The 27,115-nt window shown below is 48.6% G+C and overlaps 1 protein-coding gene across 3 annotated transcripts in view; it reads right to left on the reverse strand.

Moving 5' to 3' along the window:
- Nucleotides 1-27,115, reverse strand: part of FRMD4B (FERM domain containing 4B) — a 91,602-nt gene that overhangs the window by 52,593 nt on the left and 11,894 nt on the right. Inside the window, exons 1-5 of one of the 3 annotated variants that reach the window (XM_063165003.1) lie at nt 25,814-26,506; nt 6,807-6,872; nt 6,024-6,118; nt 4,110-4,202; nt 979-1,063 (exon numbers count right to left, since the gene is read on the reverse strand). In XM_063165003.1, coding sequence (XP_063021073.1) covers nt 979-1,063; nt 4,110-4,202; nt 6,024-6,118; nt 6,807-6,872; nt 25,814-25,975 — 501 coding nt within the window. In that variant the 5' untranslated portion in view covers nt 25,976-26,506. Of the gene's footprint in view, nt 1-978; nt 1,064-4,109; nt 4,203-6,023; nt 6,119-6,806; nt 6,873-17,112; nt 17,267-25,813; nt 26,507-27,115 lie in introns of those variants that run through there. The other 2 variants (XM_063165004.1, XM_063165005.1) reach the window with 2 other exon arrangements.

Below are 27,115 nucleotides of genomic sequence, written 5' to 3' on the forward strand. Positions count from 1 at the left end.
AGGTTTCTGTATTCTTTCATAAAACAATGAACACTGTATCCTGAATAAGAATCCTCCAAAATCTGAAGCATGTTGAAGGTGAAAGCTTTGGCTGGCTACACTGAGCTCCACCACCAAGGACTGTGTCCCAAGGAAAGGTTGTAAGAACCAGGTGACCCTCTCAGACTGATTGAACCACGAGTGAAAACAAAAGGCACCAGAGTTGGACATTAACTGGAAAATCCCAGAAGCATGAGAGTAAAGTTCACAGAACTGCAGCTGCGTGTAGGGGCATGGCAAAGTTGGCTGTCACACCACTCTTATTCCAGAGAAAGATGTACCTGCAGCAAATCAACCTTATTCTTTAGATTTTCATTACCACATCCTGATGTGCCTTTTAAAAACATGTATTTTACCAATCTGAATATTTTAAGAAAACAGTGGAAACTTTTCAACCAGAAAGCAAATACAGAAAATATTCAAACAACTGGTTGTGATTGCTACTTTATAGGATTTGCTATTACTATTTACTGTTACTTTACTATCTCACTGAATTAAGGCAGGAAATAAAGGAATTAGGGACCAAATCCACAACACAGGACCTTGCTCACAGGCCTTTTCTTCTTAAGACAAGTTTGATTAAAGGTCAGTAAAGAGACACTTGCACTGAGTGTTTGCTATGCAGACTGCAGGAGGATGTGCCACTGAGCAGAGCCTACCTGGGAAGTTACAGCCCAGATTTCAAGAAGCTTAAAAAGCTTTTGAGTATTTCAGACTCATTGCAGAGCACTGAGCACACCGCAGGGCTGGAACCATCATCAGCCTCATTCATGTGCACGAAACATCAGCTTTCAAGGCAAGGAGGGAGGGAGTCAACATGCTGAGATCTTAATACTTCAATTAGCTCTAGAAATCAGACACAGCTCCTACCAAGTTCTCAGGACTGAGCATGTGGCAAAGCAATAGAAGAAAAATGCACAAAAATGCTCCAAGTCTTACCTGGTGTACACAGGACTTGGCATTCAGAAAAAACAGCTCCACCGTAGTTTTGTCCTTGAGAAAGGAAATGCTTTCAATGTAGAACCTGAAAATTAAAAAAAGAACCAAAAACCGTGAGTGACTCTCTTGAATAGGTTTCATCTTCCTCCCAAGTCATTTTATTTCCTCAGTGTTTTGTTCTCCAGCAATAAAATAGCACAGAGGAACTACGAGCTACTGCACTTAATTTCCTGCCTTTTAGGAGGGAGCAAGCAGAAAATCACAGCCTGACAGCACACAGGGACTCCTGGTTCAACAGATCCTGGATATCTGATGACTTTTCAAATTAGATGAAAACTCTGAATGCTACAGGAGCAAAGCCCATCTCTCCTCTGCAGGGAAAGTCACAGCAGTGGAAAAGCCACTCCAGACATGGTGGGGAAGTTAGTCCAGCACTCTGCTGGAGGACAGGGGTTGGAGCAGAGATGTTTGTAAGAACCCCTAACTTCACTCCAGCTCCCACTAAATGCCAGGCAGGAGACACAGCTTTCTCCCAGCCAAGCAAACACCTGGCCCAGCAGTGCCTCAGCAATGCAGATCACCCAGGGCTTCCCCATGTCCTGTCCCGGGGGGCAGGGGGCTGGGTGACCCACACAGGGCAACCAGAGCCAGACCAATCTCTCCCCAGGCTGCTCCTGAGGCTCCTGACAAGCTCCTCAAGCTCCATCCCCTGAATTTTGACCGATGACCATGGCATGGATGGTTTGTAGGACACTTGAACAAGCAGCACAGAGCTCGTGCTAGGCAGCAGGGAAGCTGAGGCCTGCCACAGGTGTCAGGAATGCTTGCAGTGTTTATGCTGTGACTTCAGGAAAGTGATGCATTAAATAGTAATTGCTTTAATATTTCACATTCCTGCAGCGTGTCCCATTGAATTAATTTTAAAGTACTCTCCAGAACGCCTCTGCAGATGATTTACCCATTTCACAGGCATGCAGCCTGGCCAAGGGGCAGCCCCAGACATCTGAAAAGCTGTTCTACATTTCCATGACTCACCTTTCCCCATGAACTCTATGAACCACAGGTATTTCCACCTTCTCTTGATCTCACCTGATATATTTTTTTCCCCCAACAGCTTTGCTAAATTTTACTTTAAACACCCTTGAGCGTTTCTCTTCAGAAATGCAGAGCAGAGGGCAGGACCCACACTCTTCCTCCCTTCCCATCCTCCTGCCAGACCAGCCCTTCCCAGAGTGGACCTTCCTCAGCCTGCTGCAGCCTTCCCTGCACCCTGAAGTGATTTTCCTCAGCTGATGACCTCATTTGCACTTCCAGTTTCTTTCAGCCAGGCTCAGGAGCAGGACAGCTCTGGCTCTGAAGAGAGGCAGCTCCCAGTCACTCCCGTACAAAGCAAGAAGCTGTGGGATCTGTGGATTTAGGGTGAGGGCACGGGGGGCACTGCCCCAATCCCAGCTCCATTTCATGGTCCAAGCTGCACCTTCTCATCACTCCAGGACAGATAAGGATGTTCAGGGCATGGCAGGCACATTTGGGAGCACCATAAAGGGCAAATTCTGCTTCTACTTCCAGTGCTGTCAGCATCCTTGAAACTAAAATGACATTTCTGAAAGTCCTCAATCTGCATCACAGAGCCCTTCAGCGGAGTGTGCCATCCAAAAACATCAGGCTGGATTGACTTTATGCCAGCTGGCAATAATTAAAATCTCAAAGGATTATCATGTTTCCTTATTGAACAGCAAATGCAAATTTCAGGGATGAGGTGAAGAAAAACCAGCAATCTGGAGATTCCTCCATTTCCAGTAATGCAACTGGAAACTGCAGGTTTTGAAGTGGCATTTCTGCTGGAATACCTATTTTCCATGGATCAGGCAGTTTCTACAGTGCCATTTATTTCTGTATCTTATTCCTCCTGCTCTGCATCTCACTGCCTGCCTCCTTGGGTACCTGTTTTGGATCTCATGACCCCAGAGTAAGTCAGGCTTAAAATTCCTTTCTGAATATTGATCTTTCTAAGCCCACTCCTCACACATTAACTCCTGCCCAAGTCTCTGCACACCCTGTCCTGCTGAGAACCATCTTGCAACAGAGAGGGCCAAAATGAGCAAAGAGCATAAATTCCAACCAAAAGAATGCTCAAGTTATAATAGGATTGCCTTCAGAACTTTCTTGGGCAGCCACAGGTTTTGGCCTCTCAAATCCTGATCATTACAAACACAGTGAAGAGCCCATCACCCCTTTATAAATGGAGCTTTTTCTTTCTGCAAAGTGTGGAAGAGGAGCTCTGGACACCATCACACCCCAGCACGTATTCAGGCAGAACAAAGTGCCACTTGTTTGTCCCATTCCCTGGTGACAGTGGGGGACACGGGGAGGCACCAGCGCCAACTGACCCAGCTACACAAGAGGCTCTGCTTTGGAAGCGCTTCAAATAATTAAGCACACCAGGCATAAATTTACCCAGATCTGAAAAGCAAATGAGGTCAGTCTGCTCTCACGTTCCCTCACAGACTGCAAGGAAAACAAAGACTCCAACAATATTAAGAATATGATGCTTGAGCTCTTCTGCCAGCTCTGTTTCATAGGATGTGGATTTTTTTCAGGGCCTTAACCAGCAGAGCTTTGCCAGCAACAGCCCTAAAGTAATGCAATTACATTGGCCAAAATCATCATTTTGCCAGGGATTTTATTCTTTCCTGGGGCCTGGTTAAGCTGTGAGCAAAACAGCCATCAGCAATCCCTTTAAAGTACAGACAGCCCTTAAGTAAACAGAAAGAAAAAAGTAAGTTAAATTGTTTGAATAAAGCGTATTGAAATTTAGCACACTCAAAGACACGTCAGGCAAAGAAGATATTTAAAAAATGAGGTTTTAAATGAAAAACAAATCCCAAACCCACCCTAGGAATCATGTCCTAATACGAGTTTAAAAAGTAGCAGGTTCCAACCTACTTTATTTCACAGTTACATACAAAAGAGAGCAGCACTTAGCCAGGCCCTAATCTCTTCTAAAAATAACACATTGCTTTGACATTTATTTCCTTTATCAAATCTGTAATCAGCTCCTTTAAACAAAACTCCCCTGGTGGCAAATAAACCCAAGTGGTGATGTTTGCTTGGTGGAAACAATTACTCACCTAACGGCAAAGTACAAAGTAGCTGGGCCTGGTTTCTTGGGCAAGTCATGGTCCAGGACACGGTGATCCAGCTGCAGCCAGACACTCTGACCTCTGTGCAAACAGGTTGGGGAGAGGGTTAAAAACTGGCATGGAAAACACAGAAATTGGTTCTTTTCAGTGCCCCCAATTAGTCCAAGTGTTACTTTAAAAAGTTCAAGCCTCAGCCCCAAGGCAGGCAAACACTTGATGGAATAATTTCCTTTTTTTTGTTTTTCCTAAGCCTTAACCCTGCAAGGCTGAGCCATGGGTGCCCTCCAGAGGCCAACACTCCCTCCAAGCACCCAGCCCTGTGCACACACACCAAGGCAGGCCCTGGAACCCCACTGCAGTTTCTGGGGAATCCAGCAGCTTTCAGATAATCCCCCGGCAGCACTTTAAACCTCACCAAGGCTCGGTGCCAGCAACCAAAAGCATCCAGAAGGATTTCATGGCAGCTCTTCTGGGGCAAAAAAGCCAAGCCAAGTACAAACAGTATGCTCAAGGGATTTACAGAAGAGCTGGGGGTAATATTTTCCAGCAAGCGAAAGGACAAAAATATTCCAGGGATAGCCCAAGATGTGAGTGGCTGGTAAAAAATAACAGAGGGCTGGGGTCAGGGCCCCAGAGGGAGCAGCTCCACGAGCTCCAGGGTGTCCCACATGGGATGGGCATCAGCAGGGTGGCCCCAAACACGGCTCTGATGGGATCTGTAGGTGGAGGCTTCCATCCAGGGCTGCAGAGAAAGTGGGGATGGAGAGCAGCAGGAAGCAATGCTATGTCACAGACATATTTTCATAAAAATCCTTTCTTTAGGATTTTTCTTCTGAGAAGCTGTGACCTCAGCAGCAAAGTGTAAACAATGGTTATCTGCTGCTGTGGAATGCAACAGGTGCATCTGATTGGTCTCCTGTAGATGTTTGGATTTACTGACCACTCACAGCAAGGCTGAGTCTCACTCTCTGCTGAGACACAGACCTTTGTTATTCATTCTTTTCTATTCTATTCTTAGCTAGCCTTCTGAAAATTTTTCCTTCTATTTCTTTTTAGTATAGTCATAATGTTATATATATATAATAAAATAATAAATCAAGCCATAAAGTTAACATTCTTGTCTCTCTCTTCATCCTGCAACCCTTGTGACCACTGTCACAACGTTATTCCCATTAGACAAGAGGTTTATTTAGGGGCTGTTGTAGTGCACAGCTCCACGTCCTCACTGCCCTGAGCACCTCTGCTCCAGCTTTTTGGGGGAGCTGAAGGTCACTCCACTAGAGACACGGCCAGCAGATGTGGGGAAGCATTTCAGTGCCCTGCTGAGAGATGAGCAACAGGTGAGACTGCAGGTAATGAGCCCATCTGACTCTGGGTTAATGCCAAGGAACACATCTCCCACAGCATCACAGCCAGGCTCAGAGAGAGCAAAATGGTCCCTGGGCAGGACTGACCTCGCAGCTCACTCTGCTCGGGAAATTTGGGGTTAAAAGGCTCAGTGATATATTTGAGATTCAGGTGCAAAGCAATTCATTTTGGAAATAAATGCAAAACCTTTGTGTTGCTACTAAAAGTGCAGAGGAAGAAAGCTGAGGGTGTTCACATGGGAAATGGGAAATTATCCCGGAATCAGTTTTTTCACTGTGTGAGACAAATATGAAATGTGAAATCATCAGGAAAATATTTTACAAGGATTCTCTGGTTTGGGCCCAGAAGATATTTTCCAAATATTTTCTATTTTGTGCCTTCCCCTCTCCCCAGCCAAGCAGCACAAGGACAAAGTAGGAAACTCTTTCTTCTTTGAAAGAAAAAGAAATTTTTCTATCATGCCAAGCTGCCACAGTATCAGAGGATTTACATTGCAATAATGACACAGCTGTTTAAATAAACAAACACACTCACGTGTCATCGATAAATGTTATCCCAAAATACTCCTTTTCTTTCAGGTTGAAGTGTGAGGCCACCAGATCCAGCAACTCCCGAGACAAAAGTTTGGGCTGTTGAAAGAATAAAATCAATTGTATTCATTTCAGTCCAGGCTTTTAATAAAAAAATGATATTTTTTTTTTCTGTACAAATACTGACACTTAAGTACACATGGCCATGCTAAACCCCTGTCGTACAAGTGAATACAGAAGTGATGGATCAGACTCAGGGTGTCTCAGTGGAGCTGTGTGGGATGTGTGGAGCATGGAGAGGCAATTCTGTGCTTAATCCATGACATTAAGCTGAAGGGCACAGACTGAGTGCTGCTTTCCTCTTGCTGGGGGAGAAGGCAGCATCCAGGCTTTCCTGCACTTAGGGCAGGAAGGATTTTGCAATTAAGAAAACATTGTGTAGTGGAGGATCTCGTGCTTTGAGTTCCGTTATGGGAAAAAGACATCCTCAAAACCACAGAGATTTTTTCCCATCTAAATGACAAAAAAAACACCCCAGCACAAGGGGTATGTTTAATGTCCTGTGTGAATTTTGGTGAAAGCAAAAAGTGAATGCAGAACTGATGGCAGGGGAAATCCTTCAGCCAATCCAAGTGTCAGGAGAAGCACACATTGCCTCAGCACACCTATTCCATTCTGTGAGTTATTCTAGAATGACTTGGCTTCAGCCCTCACTTCAGCCCCCAAAAGAAGACAAGCAGAGAAGCCTGGCCCTGGCTGCCAGTGCCCAAAAGAGCGGGGTCAGTACCTGAACCAGCAGCTCCAAGTTCCTGTCATCGAGGAGATGCACCTGGCAGTGCCGGCCCTCGGTCATCTGCAAAGACAGCAGCACAGCCTGTCAGCAAGGACAGCATTCCTGCTTGCACCAGAGCATGGGAGCCTTGGGGACAAGGGCAGGGTGAAGCCAGTGTCTGATTTTGATGGATAAGGGAATTGACTGTGTACCAGAGCCGAGTCCTTCTCCAAGGACTCCATCTGGGAGCCGCCTCAGCACTCGCAGTTCCTGCCAACCCCACGCTGGAATTAAGGGTGCTTAGCAGCACTCAGGATCAGATTAAAAAAACCATAAATGCTGTGAGAATTAAATGTGAGGATGAACCAGCCTGGCCAGTGCCACAGCCTTGGGCTTTTGCTCTGGTGAGGAGGAGATAACCAGGGACTCAAGAAACCCAGATCCATCCAAACCTCCCTGCAGATAGGTCAGCCCAGGTCTGGTCCATTGACCTGTCTGTAGAACAGATGGAGTAACATTTTCACTTGTGCAGCTACTGAAAGTCATCACCTCCATGGGATTCTTACACAGGAGCTGCACACATCAAGAAGGTGCTTGAACTGCATCACTAAGAATGGGGTGATGCTATATCTGAGCCACCTCTTTCATGTCACATTTATCTCCTGCAAACTAAGTCTCTTCCTCTCTTTAGCAGACAAGCAATTCAGAAATAGCTGCCCATTATGCCCTTTTAGTATCTGGCCTTTGAAATCTAATACATTTCAATGAAAGCTTTTACATTATTTAATATCTGTTCTAATTCTGGGCCTTTCAGCAGCTCCAGTGAGGACCAGCTTTGCCACACTCTCCGGGCGAGAGCTGGTGAAGGAAACCTGGCTTTCATATTTGTTCTCCCAGCCTCAAAGTAGCTCATTTTCCTGACAGCACACCATAAATTGTGAGCTGTGAGCAGAGGCCAGGGGTGTTTGCTTAGACAGAGGCTCCCAGAGCGATTAAACAGCAACACGCAATGGTTTCCCCTTTCACATCCCTCTGGCTCTGCAGGGACAGGGACAAGGACAGGGCTGAGCTGTGGTGCCATCAGCCCCTCTCATCACCTCCTGCCCCTGTGCACGCTGCAGAGACTTAAAAATAAACACGATTTCTGTGTGATCACAGTGGGGCTGCAGAGAGCTCGCAGCTCTGCCCCCGTTTGCACAGCCAGGGCTGCCCGGACACAGCCACCTCTGTCACCAGCCAGCCTCTGCCCCCAGCTCCCACAGCAACAAAGCTCCATTGTCCCACTCACTGAGCTCGTCTGGACCAGAAGGCGAGAGGGAGTGCCCTCCTGAGGAGCTCTGCAGGCAGGTCAGAGAGGAGCATCTGCAGGCACAACTCCCTGAAGTGGTCTGGAAAATTGGGCAGCAGCAACTTTGGGCACTGCTGAGCATCACACCGCCCACAAAACAGCAACACTGGTACAAGGACTGCTTGCAGAGTGAGTCTAGAGGACAGAAATCCCTTCTTTTCCCTGTATTGCTGCTGCAATCATGAACCTGTGCAGGAGTGCCAGGTGAGCAGTGACACACAGTGAGCAGCAGCTCAGAGCACAGGGCTGCTCCAGCCCTGAGCCAGCAGTGATCCCACAGCTGCATCCCCTGCTGCTGCTCCCTGCAGAGCATCATCCCCAGGCCCAAGGTACACCTCCAGCAATCCATCCCTTGGTTCTGGAAGCAGAGCTGCAGCACCTCAACTCCAGCTTGCAGCAGGCTCCCTGAGATTTCCCTGCTGCCCAAACACAGCACCCTTAAACCCATCATGATCCACTCCCAGCTCCATTTGTTCCCCAGAGCTGAAGGGCTGCCAGGGCAGGCTCATAACCAAGTTGCCCATTACCATCAATTAATCATTTCATCAGCACACCCTTCAAGGTGCAGCAGATTTCTGGCTCTGACACACTGTTACCAATCTGCCCCTGTTGGGAAGTGTCGGATCCAACACTGTTTTTAAATCATTCCCCATCTGTTGCTCTGAGATAGCACGAGGGTTGCCATTATTTAATTGTGAGCTGCTTCAGTTTTCACCCAGTGGAATCACATCAATCACTTCTGACTGTTTTAATTGCCTCAGTTGTCTGTTGTTAAGTAAAAAAGGTTTCTGTTAGAGCAAACATGTCCACAAAGCCTCATGCTGAGGAGAAAGAAAGGTATCTGGAAGGATTAAAATATAAAAAAAATACCAAGCATCATGCTTCAATTCAGCTATCCAAGGTAACTGCAAAGCACCTTAAAAGTAAATAAAACCCATAACAGCCCTGAAAGTAGGCAAGATATAATTATCCCTGATTTTATTGATGAGGACAACATCAGGAAACAGTTTAGAAGTCTCATTTACAAATATACACACTGACAACCTTTAAAACCTGAGGCACCAGCAATCTTTGCTCAGAAATCACACATCCACTTCCCAGAGTGGTGGGAAGCTCAGTGAAGAGGCTGCAGAAGATGCCGAGGTGCCCATGACAAAGCACTGTGAAATGCCTTTGCTGTGACAAACCTGGATCCACAGCGCTCTGTGGCCATGGGCTCGTGTCACCCCAGGAACAGCTGGGGACATAACCACAAAGCCACAGCGATGTCCAGAGCCGTGAAATGCCTGTGGCTGTAGCTCTGAGAAGAGCTGCTTGCACCCCTCTGCCCCCCCAGCCCATTCCTGAACACCTGAGGGCCACATTGCTGCTAAGACACCTCCTCCAGCCAGGATGAGACACAGGGATACTCACTGTGTGCCACCACAGCCTGCTCCAGGAGCACAGATCTGCTGCTGAGACCATCAGCTCTGCATCTGCAGGCTCCAATCCCCAACCAAAGCCTGGACTGAGCCCTTCTCCTCCTGCACCCTGGTTCCTGCAGCTGTGCAGGAGCTCCCTCCAATATCCCCACCCCATTCCTGGTGGGGCAGAGAGCACAGCACTTGGCTCACCCTGTCCTTGCAATCAGAGGGAAATCACTCCAAATTACCACCACACGGGAGCACAAGCCCGTCCCACAGCAGGAATGTCGCCCACCAGAGAGAGAGCTCATCTCCAGGAGACAGCTCTCTCCTCACATCCAGCTGCCTCCTTGTGCACACAGGGCAGCACTCATTCCACAACCCTTTTCCGTACAGGAGGTAGAACCAAAAGCTTTGGAAGCTGTGGCAGCTGCAAGCTCACCCCACAGGCTCTGGAGTGTCAATCCCCAGGTGTGACATGACTGTGGCACAGCAATGCCCCAGCACTGTCACAGGTACCAATAGCCTGGTCCCATCCTCCTGCGTGGAGAAAAGCTGGAGAGCTTCTTGAAGAGGCTTCCATCACTTTCATCCATGGATTTTGGCCAGGGAAAGGTGCCCCCAGCTCAGCAGCTGGAGACACTGAGCTCCTGGGGCCACAGCAGCAAAGGACTCCTTTTTAACTCCCCCAGTGACACTGGGGTGATTTATTAGATTTATTCCCCACAGCACATCCGCTTGCAGGTCTGTTTCCTCAGGCTGTGGGAAGGGACTTGTGCTGTGTCCCAATCCCAGGGACACCAAGATCCTCAAAAACCCAAAGCCCTGGAGCCCTTACTAATATATTTTCTTTCATCTTTAATTCAGGACACCCAGCTAATCTGAACAATATAATTGATTTTCTCTATGTGCTGGACCAATCCATAAGGAGCTGAGCACAGCTGTCTGCCTCAGTCAAGAGCTGCTGTGAACAGTCTTGAGATATTTATACACACACACATCTGTTTTCAGCTTATTCTCATTGATTTGGCATTGTCTGTGCAAATGAACAATTTTTGCAACGTGCCCCCAAATTGGTCATCTTAGCAGTTATTTTTAAAAGCCTGCTAATATTTGAGCTATTATCCAGTAAAAGAAGTAGCAACATAAAATTCATGAAGCATCTCTGTGTCTCATCTCATTCCCAACAGGAAATTAGGAGAGAGACATTACACAGCCCTATTTTTGGCAAAACCATACTGAGAGACTGGGAAACAACAAAAATCCAGCATTCCAAATTCACTCATATTCTCTGTACACAAGTAAGCAGCAAAACCTCAAAAACTGAGAGGACTGAAAGGAGAAACACGCTTTCCACTGTAGAAATACAGTTACACCAAAAAACTGCAGCTCTCCTAATTTACAGGCTGTCAGCAAGAATCTGATTCACCCAAATCTTCAGTAAAAAAGGCAGATAATGAAGGGAAACAAACAATTCTCAAAATATTCATGTGTGGAAATTAAAGCATATGGTGAGATTGTAGCTCTACATAGAAAATTAGCATTATCATAAAGGTTTCATTAGCTGGGAGGAAACAACATGTTGCCCTCCCTTTTTGTCACACAAAAAAAAAAAAGACAAATTCTCCACCTAAAATCAAAGCAGATTTTCCAGAACATGCATCCTTTAAAAAGAAAATCAGCAGAGAAGGCAGAGAATAAAAACCCCTACTTCTTGGCTACTCAGACAAATTCCCTACAATATCCTAAGCCTGACTGTTTATTTGGGAAAACAGCACATGCAGGATATTTATGCTATTTCTCTTGGACAGAAACACCCTCCTTATGCAAAGCTGGTTGTTACATGCAATATTTTTAGACATCCATGTGTGTCATCCCGTTAGGGAAAAAATAAGAAAAAGAGTAATTAGACAGGGTGTAAACAGGAAATCTCAAAAAAACACCCTTAAGCCAAAAAAAAACCCAAAGCTGTCAGAATAACACATCTCCTGAAGGGAAGCTCAAGAATGGAGAATTTTGAAGGGTCTGGGGTCAGGAGCAAACCCCAATGTGCTGTATTCCCTCCAGGTCAGATTTCTCCCTCCCAGAACTGGGCAAATTACAAAGAATTCACTTGGCCTATGGACACTGACTTCTATTTTTAAGCCTTTTTTGTTTTAAGGTCTAGAGAAAGAAAATAAAGAAAAAAAAAAAAAAAAAAAAGAAAAAGAGCCAACAAAACCCAAACCTTATAAACTCTCTGGCCAAAGAAGAGAGGATTACACATAAGCTGCACATAATTAAGACAAAACTGGGAGCTGTGTCTGCCAGTGACAGGCTCAGAGCCCTCTCCTGCAGCCACCTAAATACCCATCAGCAGAGCTTTAAACCACCCAAATCCAGCAAGGCTTCACACCTCTAATGCTCTGAATTCCATGAGAAGTATTTCGGAAGGAGCAAACCTCTCCCCCCAGTTCTCCTCTTTCCTTTCTCCCTGGATAAACCCCTTTGTTCAGGCCTGGGTGCTCCTGGAAACATCCCAGGTGACACCAGGGATTTGGTCCCAGGTGCACTGAACTGTGTATGTTATTTCCATGAGCTCCTGGCAGGGTAACTGTGTGAAATTAGACTTCACTGGCAGATGGATAGCTCCAAAAGAAGGAAAAAATCACCTGTGCTGATGCATCCAGTGATGAGAGAGAAAGGGGAACCATTTTCACTACATAAATGGGCAGCGCACAGCCTTAAACCTGCAGTTGGAAAAGTGAGGAATTGGACTGCGGCATATCATCAGTACACAGATTATAAAAACTGGCTCATTTATTCCTGAAACAGGCACAGCACAGCGTCTCAGGCAGTCAGAGCACTGGAGAAAATAATACAGATAACAAAAAGCAGAATTCCCTCTCACAAGGCAATGCTGTCCCTTTGCACAGTGACTTCACAAAGGGCATCCCAAAATGCCTCCATCCTGCTTTTGGCACTGGCACAGAGGCAGCACCTCTGCTTTCCAGGTGCACTAAAGAACCAGCCTGGATCTTTAAAGGATACCATGTCCAAATCCCTGCCTGAGCTGCACTTTACCACCCATTAAAGCATCACCAGTAATTTCTTGTAAAGGTTCTGTTTTTATAATCCAAACTTCTCTTCTGTAACTCATAAGCCTGTAAGAGATTTCAAAGCTTAATACTGAAGCCCCCACACTTCAGGTTTTCATTGGCATTGAGGTGGGTTTTTCCTTTGGTTCTGAAGGCATTTGGGATCAGCTCCTCAGATCAGCACTGCTACAGTGACTTTGGTACAACCAGCCAGCTGATGTCTGGCCCTGAACGTGCACAGCCTGATCAAAATGTGAAATCACACGCAAGAATGTCTTGCCATAAGGAGCTGCCCCAGCCAGGCACATCTCAGGAAAATAAAAACCTTTGCCTGTCCTTCTGGAAGGAAGGGGCCTGCTTGCAGCTGGGGGGAAGAGGGAAAAAGTTATAATGGTTGGAATGACCTCAGAGTTTCCTGGTGTGTCTGTGGGGAGAGCAAAGCTTCATCGTGTTCCAGCACTTGGAGTCACTCAGAGCTGGAAGGAGTAAGCAGTAAAATAGCAGACACAAGTTTGGGGCTACACCAGCATTGCTGTGGAAGCTTTTTAATCAATCTGCACAGATCTCCCAAAACACCCTGATGCACACTCTGGGGAGCCTGTCTGCCCTGACCAGTGTGGGTGCCACCACTCAGTGTCCCATGGTGGGAGATGAAACCGATGGATGAGGATTGGAAATGCTCCACTCTGCCACGAGAGGAGATGTGAGGGAGGGAAGCACTGCCCCAAGCCACTGGCACATCCCACCCCACTGTGCCTCTCCAGCAGCCTCAGATCAGAGCAGAGCCCCTCTGGACTCACTGACAGCTCCTGCAGCGCCCAGTGGGGCAGCTCTGGCTCCCAAACTCCAGTTTCCCCAGTCTCTGCTCACACCAGCCAGTGTGGCAGCCACAGCACCACAGTCTGGCTCACACAGACACAACAAACCTGCACTGATCCCTTCCAGGGCAGGGGCAGAGCTCCCACCAGCTTTATGGGGGCAGACCATGTCTCCAGACATACTGCCTCTCCTTCCTAATCTCCAAGCCATAAAGAAGCCTTTGGCTGGAGTCCTGTCTCCAGTGTAGTCAATTAATTTTGCCATTAATTTTAGTAGGGTCAGGGTTTTGCCTTAAATCATTTGTTATCTTACCATTAACCTTTAACAGAAGCCACTATCTGCCTAATGCTCAATAGCCAGTGATGCTGCACAGTGGCTGGCTGCATCTTTCATCCTCTGTGCTCTGGCAAACCCTCCTGTAGGACCAACCAGGTGACTCCAGGTGCCATCCCCCATCCCTCCCAAGGGCCCCAGAGGCCACCTGGGCTCTGCACACTCATCAGATGTTTACCCACAGCACTCGGGGACTGTGCAGAGCCATTCACAGGCCTCAGGATATTCTCTTTCCCAGCACCAGCCAGGCAGGGACAGACACTTATAACTGAATGGCAGGCACAGAAATGTTTTAAGATGAGACAGGCTGGAGAAAAAAAGTGCAAGCTTTGCACTTTGGAGCCCCTTTGATGATGGTCTACATGGAAATGTTGGCTGTGCTGCAGTTTGGCAGTGAGCTGGAGATAAAGCAGCGCCTGGAACAGAGAGGCTGCCTGGGTTGCATGGCACCTTCCTAAAATAGCCATGAGAGCTGGAGATAGGATGAAAAAGCTGGCTCCTGCAGAGCATCAAGTGACTTTCATGTAAGCCCCACCAGCTGAGCCAGTGACAAGTCTGGCACAGGAACAGCCCAAGTGCTCTCCCTCACTGCAGGACTGGGGCTCTGCAGGGCCACGTGCCAACAGACTTCCCATGCAACCCTCCTTTCCCCATTTATTCTATTATTCCTCATTGCAGGGGATGGCAGATCTAAGGGACTCTTTGATTCACTGCATTGATGGCTTGTACAGGGTGACAGGCACGGCCTCTTGGGGTTATTAGAAAGATCCCACTCACCAGAGCAGGTCATGGGGCTCTAAATCTCATGAGTACACTGTAACAAGACCCCAAAAAACTGAACAAAACCAAAGAACAGCGATAAATTAAAATCCAGGAAACCAATTAATTCAATCTTCCTCAAAATAATAAATCCAGCAACCCAGCCAGGAGTTAAAGCCCTTTGCCAAGAGCAAAACATAAACAGCAGAACTGCAGCTTTATGCTCCCAACCAGGAGTGTGCAGTGTAAAAAACTCACCCCCCTCCTATTCATGAGGAAATCTTGCATTGTGGCTGCCTTTCCTGATGGCTTTTTCCTGTTCTTGCCTTTGCTCCATCCCACATGGGGGTGCAGGGGCTGCTCACTGTGCACCAGCACAGGATGAAAGCACTCAAGTGCAGGAGGCAGAGGGAAGAACTGCTGCTAAAGTCTGGCTCTGCAGACTCTCCAGCTGCCAAGCAGGGCCCAGGCAGCATTTCACCTATCCTGGCACTGCTCAAGGCCACAGGATCTCCCTGGCACTGTTATCCCAGATGCTGAGTCCCTCTGACAGAGGGGAGAGGTTTGCTATCCTCTGAAGGATCAGCACCTTTACTGCAGGAGCATGCTCTTTAAAGGTGTCTCAAGCTGAACACTGAACAGGTCGTGTCATTCCAGATGTGCTGACAGACCATTCTTGCCACTTTGAGTGTATTTAAAACAACAGGGAGAAAAGACGAGGCAGGCAACTCTACACTAATGCTACTAAAAAAAAAAACTATCTGGAAAATTAATAGGAAACAATCAGTAGAAATCTCAAGTCAATGAAATCCAACATCTGCTTTCCTTGGCAGCACACAGGCAGCAAATTGGTGTCTGCTGGAGACACACTCAGCAGCAGCAGCAGTGCTGAGACACTGCAGGCAGGTCATTACTGCACACAGCCCGCTGGGGTGCTTTGTTCCAGTGCAATCTCCTGGGAATTCAGGGGAAAAAGGTCTCCTGTGGGATCAGAGTGCTTTCCTGCTGCTACCTGACACAACAAATGCTGCCCATGAGGGAGCAGCACCCCCTGTCCCTGCATGAGCAGTGCCCACAGAGGGCAGGAGTGGCCACCTGCCCCCCTGTGCCCTGTCCTGACCTCTGCTCCTCGGCCAGGACACAAAGCAGTTAAGCTCCAGCTTCTTCGCTTAAGTCTCCACAACAGGAATCTCAGGGTTTATTCTGTGCAGAGCTTCTGGTAACTCCTGAGTTTCACCTCACCCCAGAAGCCATCCTTGACCCACAAAACAAACTCAGCTTTGCCTGTTACAGGAATAGTTACAGAAGATGAAAAAATACCCTTAGAGAAGTTTCACATCCCTGGAGCCCCACACCCTGTCCTTGATGCCTTTTTGCCTCTCCCCAGCCCTGAAGCTCTCCCCATTTCTGATGGCTTTTCACAGGATGCTCCTCTGTCCCCTGCTCACCCCTGAGTTGGGTTTTGAGGGAAGGCTCCCAAAGCAGGAGATACATGCAGAGCAAGCCCTGATCAAATAACTACCATCCCCTCCAGGCACCATCTCATCCTCCAAAGTCATCTGGAATCTCTTCTTTCCTGCACCCAGCATTTTCCCCTTGGACTTTTCCCGCCACTCGTGCTTGGCAACAGCCCCTCAGGAACCCATATGCCTGGCCTTGGACTGACATCAGGTAAGAGGGAGATGAAAAATAATTTAAGAAGAAGGCTAAAGCACAAGTCCTTTAAATCTGCAACTCTTTAAAAAAAAATTGCAGAGAGCAAATAATTAAAGCAAGAGAAGTCACAGTAGTGGGAATGGGGTGGAGCAGGCAGTGAGCAGCATTTCTGTGGAGGCAAGGAGCCAACACTGCCAGTGCCAGCAGCTTGCCAGGCACTCAGGGGGCTGATCCAGATGGTTCCACATTTCACTTTTAAAGCAAAACAAGTGCCTTGGATCAAAGGCTCTTTCTCAGCAGCCGTTCCCCCCAGCTCTGTGTGCACTGCTGCACCTCCAGGCCGCTCTTCCCAGGGGTTTTTCAGGGGGTGAGAGAGGAGGGGACCTCATGAGGAGATATTTAACAGTTGAATTCTGAAAGGAGTTACTGTACCAGGCACCGACTGCCTTGTCTCATGAATCCGTGCTTTGTTCGGGTTAAATCATATCTCAGGGCAGCCCATAAGGGTAATCTCTGCAAAGAGGTTTCTCTCTAACCAGAAGTTAGAGATCTTTGCTCCAGCTGCAGCAAAGTTACCAGAATCCAGCTTGGATTTAGCTGAAGTAGCCAAGGCAGCATTTCCAACAAAGGCAGGAAAAAGCAGCTGTAAATGCAGGGATAAACAAGCAGCCCCTTATCTCCTCAATGGAGTGCAAAAGACACAGAGAGATTTTTATGGACTGATCCTCCAAGGCAAAGAGAAGAGCAAGCAGAAAGGTTTCAACCCACCCCACCCCAAACTTTCTCTGCTCTGTGCTGCTTCCTGGCTCTCTGGGGCTCCCAGCTCTGAGCTCTGCACGATGTTTAACCCAGGACACGCTGCAGGAGCACTAAATAATGTTATCTGTCACTGCTAAGCACCAGAAATTAAATATACAGCCTCTTACCTCCACATTGCACAGCCTGCTGGTTTAAATGGACTGGAGAAACCCAAGGAGTATCCCCAGCATGCATGCATGCACTAAGCCTTCATGTTTTCTGTGCATGTGAGCTGGGGGCAGAAGGGAGACACGATCCCAGGCTCCTTCCGTTGCCATACAGTCTGAAGGAAGTGACCTTAGTGTTTGTGCTTTGATTATACTCAGAAACAAAAGCCCTTCCAGAGTGAGTCAGGGGACACAAGGGGTTGAAATGGGATTGTTAAAAATGGGAAAGCATTACAATTGTGGGCTGGGTGTTTTTGGTTTTGTTTTTTTTTTTTTTTTCCTGTCTGTGATATTAACCCCTTTATTATAAAACAAAACTGAATGAACAAGCAGGAGTTAGTGAGCAAAGGCACAGCACAGGTGGCAGTCCTGGGGCAGGGAGACACCTCAGTGTGGGATCACGGTCCCTGTGTCACAGAGTGCCCCATGCTGGCAGCTCTGTGCTTGTTGGGAATTGCCATCACCCCTCCAGCTCCTCCACCCCACACACTCCTATCCGGGATCAGGAGGGGCCTTTGTGCTAAAACTTGGCACTAAAACTTCAATCCACCCCCAGTCTGAACCCCCTGGAGCAAGGCTGAGCCCTGTGGCAGCATCTGAAGGGATGCAGAGACAACCAGAGCTTTCTGCTCAGCACAGCCACCCTCACCCCATCCATCAACTGATACCTGCACTGTCCCTCCCTGCATCAGACACCCCCAGGCACAGCATTGCACTGGGCTGCCCAAACTGCCCCCCAGAGCACAGCTCTGCTGCTCTGAGCTGGCTGCTGCACTCTGGGGAGGGAACTGAGAGCAACATGCTCTCGTGTCCAACCGAGAGCACGGACATCATGGCTGCGATGGCCTTGTCACAGCCTTGGCCATCACTGTGAACCTGCTCCTGCTCCACAGGAGTGCCCTTGGCTGCTGGCAGAGGAGTAAATCACCTGCCTGCTTCTATGTGTGCCAAACACTGAGCTCTGCTTTGACTGCCTGATTCCTTCCCCACTGGCACATCGACCCAGCAGGCTGCACAAACTGTGGTACTGGGTCAGGCACAGCACGGGCGTCACACAGAAACAGCTCTCCTCAAAGACAACTCAAAGAAGTGACACTGCTTTCACTGAAAATGGGAAAAACAGAACAACAAAGAGCTGTGCACCCAACTCCAGGAAGCTGCACCGTCCAGAGTTCCAAGCTGACCTTCAGGCAGAGGTACAGAGCAGGCAGTCTCAAATTTACACATGCAGTTACTTCAAAAATCTGAATGCTCTTACTCAGTTATTTATGCTCTCAACTGAGCAGTCAGAGGACAAACTACGAAGACTCTCCTAGCCCACTTTTAAAAATGCAGGGATCTATTTAAATTTTTTTTTTCTCTTAAAGTTCAACACCTGGAACAGACTACCTTGCTTTTCCCAGAATGAAAACGGGTCAAACTTTGGACAGCAACACCTCAGATGTGGCTCCCTCTTCTCAGAGGTCCTAAAGCCCCTTGGCCAAGCTGAAGTGCCCCAAACAGGAGGCTCTGTGCCCAGTGTTTGAGGCCAAGAACAGGTTCCATGAAGCTGCAGAGCACTGTGTAAGGACAGAGCCTTCCCAACAATGCTGGGAGAGCATTCCCTCACATTCTCCCTAAATAACATCAATCCAGACACCTCCAGGGGCAGCTACCCCAGACACTGGGATGCAGTGAGGTGCCAGAGGTGTCTCACCCTCCTTGTTTAATTCAGGAGAACCAGCTTTGATCAAATATCCACCCCTTCAATAGCTGCAGACTAAAGAGTTGCCTTTTTTCCCAAAGTTACTTTGTAAAAGCCAACATTCTCATAGTCATGAGACTACAAAAGCTTTCCACCCTGTGCTCAATATCACAGGTTTCATGAAAAAACCATAAGCTGGCCCCACATCAGGCAGGAGGGTGCCAGGTCAGGTCCAGCCAGCTGGTCCAGACTGTACCAGCAACCTTAGAGACAGTTTTGGGAAGGGATTTCAGAGCAACCAGCTTGCATCTGTTTTCAAAACAGACTCCAAAGCCCCAAAAATAAGATGGAAAATAGACAGTGAGTCATGTTTCCTTAGAGACATGATGTGAAGGTTACCTGGGTGGTGCCAGCTCCTGCCCTGCTGGGATAACCACAATGACAGGAATAGCTGGAGGAGGGAGAGCTCAGCTCCTGGGAGGATCCATGCCTTCCAAACACACACAGAGCAGGGCTGCATAATTCAGCTGCACAGAGAACTTATTTTAACTGAGAAAAATGAGAGTTTAAAAGAAATACAGCACACCTGTAAGAGGTAGGAAGCTGTTGGGAGTTGAGCACAGGGAAATTCTGAGGCACGAATGAGCTGGGTTTGGGGACAGCAGTGCCACAACCCTTCAGTGAAGGGTGACCCTACAGGGAATGAAGCACACCCTGGCCCCCTCAGCAAGGTGAACAGATGCACTGAGCTTGATATGGGAGAGGAATTACTGCCACTTTCACTATGGCTTAAACACCAGCCTGCTCAAAAGCTCACACCTGCTGTCCAGAAACCACTGGGCCAAGCAAAGGTGGAGCCAGGATGCTCAGGAAGCAGCACAGCACCAGCAGTCCCAAACAGAAACATCACAGTCTTAATTCTAGCATTGTCTGGACTGTCAAAGAAGACTTTCAATGGCTAAATCCAGCACATTCAAACTTTTCTCAGCTTTTTGGTGACACTTGTTCTCCCCATCTCCTTCCCCAAAACAGCACTGCTGCACATTTAAATGAGTGACAGATCAATCAGTGGGGAAAAGTGTACATGTGTATTTGTGTGTGGGAGGGTATTTAAGCTAATATATTCCAGCACTGATAGCTTTATCCTCTTTGCAGTCTCTGAGAATGAACTGGCCTCCATCTGTACAGAAGATTAGTAGAATCACTAATCACTAATTATGACTCAGAGGTTTTAAGAGCAACGCAGACTGTACAAGGGGTGGCCTGATTTTCAGAAAATGAGGGGACAAAGATAGCACAGTGTTATTTTAAGCACATGGACAGTCCATCCAAGATCACAAAGTGCTGCCAGCTAAAGGGGTGACAGAGACACAACCACACAGGAGGATGAAAATGAGGCTTGGAAAAACCAGCACGTGCCTGGAATACTTTTAAATTTACCTTTCCATACAGTTTGTGTCCAGTCAGAGCAAGCTGGCCTGCCTCTCTGCAAGGGCCAGAATAGAGATTTATCCAGGCAAGCCCATACAGTGACATCTTTGTGCAGGAGCTGCTGCCTCTGGGAAGCGGCGCCGGGGACATTCGAAATCCAACGTTCTCTGCGAGCTGCGTCACGTCCAGGGGGAAAATATTTACACAGGCCCAAGTGGTGTGTGAATAGAAGGCACTGTTTGAAACTGGCACCATCACACCCCGAAGGAAATGAGATGGAGTTCACAGTCTGGTTGCGAAGTTTGTCAGCGAGGGAAGAGGGAGAAGCCATAAAAAAGAAATGATATTTTTGTTTGAATCAGCTCTCTCGAACAGAAAACGCTGTATCATGAGCTCAGATGGAAATGGATCTGGCAGAGAGCTCTGGAAAGCTGCTGTTGGAAGTGTGCAGAGCCAAGTTTAACTCTAAGCTGTCAGGAGTCAGTGCCCCAAGGTCCCAGCCATGGGGACACCTCCCCATGCCAGCTTTGGACATGATGGAGTTTCAGCAGGTGACACAGGAGCAGCACCACTGCATTAGACCAGACCCCTTCCAAAAGAAAAACAGCTGGATGGATGAAAGCAGCCAGAGCAAAGCTTTCCCAGGGTAACCAGTAATCCCCAGTGCACAAGCTGAAATCTTTGAAGGAACACAGACACATATTCAGTGTCCTCTAACAAGGTTTTCAAGCTCCCTTTGAAAAGCCCTGACCTGTAAGAACACCTTGAGATGCTTCTGCTGAGCATCACTCCTGGGGTCTGTGGGGTGTGGAACAAAGTCCTGCCCTGACAGCACAGCCCCAGCTCTGTGCTCTCCCTCACCACTCCAGCACTGCTTTTCATCATTGTGAAAAGAGAAAGGAAAAAAGGCACCTCAGTTTGTTGTCAGCACTTTTCATAGTGGAAAGTTAAGGTGTGGCAGCAGAGGAAGCATGGTGCTCACTATCCAAACCAACTACGTTAGCACTGGAGGAAACACAAGGCAGCCACTTCCTCTCCCACCCCAGGTGCCATGGGCCAGACACACGGACAAAGCTGATTTCTTGTGCTTCATCAGCAACATTTTTCACTTCATGCAGAGGAAATGACCTTTCAGAGGTTAAAAAGCACTTTGTCCAAAAGACCCATGTGAAAAGTTTACACTGTTATGCCATAATTTATCAGCTAATTACCAGTGCAATTGGTAATTTCAGTTACTCCTAAACTGCTTCATCACAGAGATGCTCCCATATCAATCCAGCAGATCAATCTCAACCTGCCATTGTATTCTGCAAGGAGTTTGGGAACAGTTTTCCCAATTTTTTACCACTTTGTGTGGAGCAGACTGACTGACACACATTCAACCCTGACCCTAAACCTTTCACTTGACCAGTTTTTATTTTTTAAGAGTTGGCTGCATCATTAAATAGACTTTGATGCCATGTCCCATTCCTGCTTAACCCCACTGAGGAATCCCTGTGCTGTGGGATGTACTGGTGGCAACTGGCATTGATATCTCAGAGGAAAACTTTGTGTCAGTACCCCAAGGAAAATGAGGCCAGTGGTAATGTAGGTAACTAAACACAGGATAAAAGTTGATTCTAGAAGTCTTTGGCCTTGCAGCTGCTTATTGACCTCATTTATATAAAAATTTCACTTTGTTTTACTGCCCTATAATTAAATCTAAGACAGGTGGCCTATAAACCCAGCACATGGAGGGTCCTGCAGAAAGCTTTCTTTGGGAATAGCATCAGGACACCCAGAAATGCCATGTTGTCCCATCTCAGGCATCAGGAGGGGCTCTGGGAAGACCCCCCAAAGCCACAGCACTATGTGCCAGAGCTCCACAACAAAATACAGCCCTCAGTCCTTTCTCTGGTAGGAAATAGGAACCCTTCAGTAAAGGTTTCTACGCCAAATTCTCCTCCAGGAATTTTCCCTAACGGCCCCAGTAATTCATACTGACTTGCTGCTGTTAGAAAAACGACCTGTGCCAGCTTTTCCATCAGCTGTCTCTGCAAATCTCTTATTTCTAGGACAGGCTTTAAATGCTCCCTGCCATGGACAAGATAATGTTCCCTGGCACAGAAGCCAAGGGCTCAAGAATCAACTCTCACACTGTGCAGCCTCTTCCCTCCTGAGGGTTTGGGGTTATTTCAGAGTGAAACGGGAAACCCCAGCAGTGCTTTGGCTCACAGCCTCCTCCAGATGAATGGGCTCTGGGCAAGCAGGACATCCCTTCTGACAGATGATGGGAAGGATCCTGGAGCAAGGATCAGCTTGGGGAAGTGCCTGGGCTGGGGTGAAGTTGCTGTGCCCAGGTGAGACAACAGGTAAAACCCTGGAAAAGGTTTCCCACATCCACATGCCAGAAACACAAAGGCCAAGGAGAAGGTGACTGACAAAGGCTGGTTTGTGCTTGCTGGGGTGGGTTTTAGTTGTGCTTAAAGCTGCTAAGGCAGGTAAGGGCTTTGTGCTGACAGAGAGGATTGGAGCCTGCCCCGTGACCACCTCTGCACCTGCCAGCTCCCAAGCACAGCTGGGACCCTGCTCAGACACACTGAGGTGTTTGGGGCTTCTCTGTGCTGCAGCTTGAGCTCAGCTCGCCCACCAGGCTACCAAATATTTCATATTTTAAAAAGACTAAAAATCCCACTCACCACAGTAACACACGTGCCACCCCAAGGAGAAGGAATCCTGTTTGCTTTCCTTTCTCCACAAAGATGTACTGGTGATGAAATAGAGACTTACTGGCAGCATCCAACCCACACAAAAACAGCCACTGGCCCACAAAATGTGACCCCCAAATACTGATCAAGCAAACTGGGGCTTCCAGGGCTGATCAGCAGCACAAGTGCCTGTCACCTCACCTCACCCTGCTCATCCCTTGCATGCAGCTCAGTGCTCTGAGTTCTGCCTGGTGTCCAGGTCTGTCACATCATGCACAGTCCAGGGAACCCTCAGAGAGGGGAAAAGCCCATGTGTAACCACAAAAACCTCTATATGACACCCATGGCATTTTTCACATCTGAGATATGAATGCAAAGGAGCCACACAAATGTGAGTGTTCTCCATGAAGCCAAGGTGGGAAATGTTAAGCACCTGTCCAGGAGTTAATTTTAATAAGAACACAGAGCAAAAAGGTGTTTTCATGGTGCTGCAATAACTACAGGACTTCTGGGGAAAAATCTGAGATGACAGACAGCATCCCTGGCAGGAAGGAGTGCTGCCATACCCTTTCCACAAAGAACAGGGGAACAGAGGAAAACAAGGATCTGTGATAATGATGGGGCACAAAATCTCACACCCAAGATTAGAGTCCTGTTCCACAGACACTGCAACATGCACTTCCTCAGAGAAACAGCCCCATGGAGTGCTCTGCACTGCTGCTGCTCCTCCACTGAGCCTGAGGTGAAGAAATATAACCCAGGGTGGCTCAGAGCGCCTCCCTGTAAGCAGGGGCCACTGCCTCTAGCTGTTTCCATAGCTTGAAGTGCTTAAAAAATTAAGAAAACCAATGTGATTCCTGCAAGGCTCTGATATCTGAGCAGCTGGGTGACCTTTAGCACTGTGTGCTCAGTCCTGCACTCACTGGGCTCAGCCAGAGGCTTGAGCAGCTGAGAGCCAAGGCCAGCACAAAAGGCAAAGTGTTACACAACCCAGCAAGGAAGGGCTGCAGGGCTTTCCTTCAGCCATCTCACTTTAACACACCCCAAATTGCCACTGGCAAATTCCTGATGTTAAAATGTGAGCGTTGCTCTGCTCCTGCCAGGTTTCAGCTCCCAGGGAGGGCTCTCAGAGCAGCAGGTGAGGAGCAACAGGTCCCTGCCTGTCCCCAACAGGACAAGCTGTGGGCAGAGGGGAAGGGCACTCCCTGTCCACTTCCCTGGCTCGAGGTTGAGAGAAGAATCAATCTTGTCTTTTCACCCATTTTCATATCCCCAATCTCCTCTTTTCCCCCATTTTCACATCCCCACTTTCAGACACTGGCACAATGTCAGTGATGCTTTTCATAAAGAAAAGACAAGACAAAGCAGCCACCAGGACACAGTAAGTTTGGGCAGAGATACAGCTACACTGTGTATGGAAAAAAAAATCTCTTTTCACCTCAAGCCAGCCATCAGAGTACGATGAAGAGGCTGAATACAGCTGTTGTCTCAGCTGGTGCCCACTGAATCTTTATTCCAGCCCTGGAGGGATGGGGTTTTACCTCCATGGGGATGCAGTGGGGAGGGAAGGCAGTCTAGGCTGCATGCTCTGTATGTGAACAGACCTGAAAGTAACACCCACACAGCACAGGTGCAGCTGGATTTTACTTAGAGGGGAATAATAGAGTCAGGGCTGCATCCCACCACATCCCTACAGGTCAGTAAAAGTGGGCAAAGGACAAGCAATGACACCTTTACTTCTGCATTCCCTAACTAATCATGATCCATATGTGGATCCATATCCACAGTGACACCTGTGTCAGACACACCCCACAGTGTTCCCCATGCATGATCTGCCCAAGGTACATCCAAGCACTGGTACATTTACCACTGCAAAGCTGCTCTCCCACTCCTGAGCCCTCCCTAAAGCTCAATACCAGCAGATCACCTTAGGATTAAACAGGCACAGATGTCCTCTTAGCATGAGGACCTTCCCATGGAAGTTCTGTCCCGGTGGCTCTGGAGAGCTGTTTGCTATGAGCTGTGCCACTCTCAGTATTGCAACACACCCGGGAGAGGGGAGAAGCTGCTCTGGAACATTCACCCTGGTGTAGCAAACACACACAGTGAGGCTGAGAGCAGGCAGGCAGCACAAGTTCACGTGCGAGACAGAAATACAGACACACAGAAATAAATAATGCCAGCAAAAACAGACTGGAGAAGGAGTGACACCACCCTCACTTCAACTGGACGCCACAGTCATTGCAAGCACAGGGCTGTGTTTAAGGGCAGCCCCCTAATTGCCATTCCAGGACCCACGGCATCCCTCCCGAGCAGCAATCCCTCTGTCCCAGGACCCACGGCATCCCTCCCGAGCAGCAATCCCTCTGTTCCAGGACCCACCGCATCCCTCCCAAGCAGCAATCGCTCTGCCATGCACAGAACTATCACGTTACAAGCTGCCGCTCTTCAGTGACACAAACACAGCAAGAAAAGCCACAGCCAGGCTCTCCCATGGGAGAGGGCACAGGCAGAGAGGAGCTGCCGGAGCTCTGCCCCAAAATCCCGAGGGCACGGATGGTGACAGCAGCAAGAGGGGCTCCCAGGGCGCGTTATATGGGGGGCAGCTGGCCAACACACCTGTGGATTGACTGACAAAACACACTTGGCACAGAAAGCATCCCCCCAACCCCCGAACACCAGCACTTGCAGAGCAACACCGGGACCAGCTCAGAGGCAGCTCGGGACCCTCCGAGCACCTTCCCAGCGCCGCCTCACTGATCCTCAGCCCATCGGAGAGAGAGCACGCACGGGGGCAGGTGCCGGGACGCTGCTGCGAGGAAAAGCCGGCACGCTGAGCTGGATGTATATTGATTTTTACCTGGTAGACATCGCGGAGGCCGCACCAGGCTCGCAGCGCCTGGCGTGCCGCCCGCAGCCGGGCCGAGTAGCAGCGGCGCAGCGCGGCCACGGTGACGGTCCAGAGCAGGCGGCCGCCGCCGAACAGCACATCCTCCACGCCGCACATCAGCGCCGGAGCCATGGGCTGGGCGCCGCTCACACGCCTGGCATGAGGCTGCTGCCCGGCTTTATGCTGCCGCTCAGAGCCGCGGTCGAGCCTTCAAACAAACTCCTCTTTCACGGCGCTTCCTGGGCAGATTCCCAGGCATGCCCCGGCTCCTGACGCCCGGCCAGCGGCTGCAGTGGCTCGGCGCGACCAGCAGCTCACACAGCAGCCTTGTCCTCAGCGGCTTATATAAAGCTCCGTTAAGCTCCGCTAGCCAGCACTGTGTTTCCTAATTAAATGTTAACCCTTTTGCCATATGCCCCGAGAAGGAGCCCGTTTAGATGCTGCGGGAGGAGAGGAGGGCGCGGAGCGCTGCCGCACTCCGGGGAGCTGGGCAGGCGCTGCACACACGAATCCCGAGCTGTCTGCCTCCAACACCTCATTATCCGCTATACGGGGAACAAAGCTGTCATCGTCTTCTCGCGGCGCAGCCCGTGCTCAAATTATACAGCAGAAATCCCACTTGAAAAAGGCACTTCGGGAAACCAGCAAGCGCAGGGAAGCAGGGAGGGGTAGGAGGGGAGGGTGGCGAATCGGTCCTGCAGAAATAGAATAGCTTGGGAGAGACCTTAAAGTTCATATTGTCCCAAACCTCCTGCTACTATGGGCAGGGACACATTCCACTAGATCAGGTTACTCAGAGCCCCATCCAAGCTGGCTCTGAACACAACTTGTGCCAGTGCCTCGCAGTAAAACAGATGCACCAACTTGTCCTCCAGCTCTGACAGCACAGAGCCATCCCTCTGTTCAACACTTCCCCCCCGGCTGTTGCATCATATGGGGAAAACACCCCAAACGTGCTGAAGAGATGATTAAACTCTACTCTTCACCTAACTCCATTAACACAACACTCGCTGCATGAGAAAAACAAAGCTGGGCATTGTAGCCGAGCTCCTCACAACAGCCCGCAGCAAATAAACACTGCAATAATCACCCTCGAGAGACTCCAGCCTTGCCCCGAGCCAGTTTGAAATTAAACAGCACCCTGCCCTCCTGGGGTTAAAGTGTTAAAGGTCCCAAACCTTCCATTTGAGCACTTTTCCCTATTACAAGCTAAGGGAAGGTGGAAGACAAAAGATGATTAATCTTTTTAAACCCCTCCTCAAAGGATTTGAC

This window comes from Melospiza melodia, chromosome 10 (assembly GCF_035770615.1).
Source record: "Melospiza melodia melodia isolate bMelMel2 chromosome 10, bMelMel2.pri, whole genome shotgun sequence".
NCBI classification, from domain to species: domain Eukaryota; kingdom Metazoa; phylum Chordata; class Aves; order Passeriformes; family Passerellidae; genus Melospiza; species Melospiza melodia.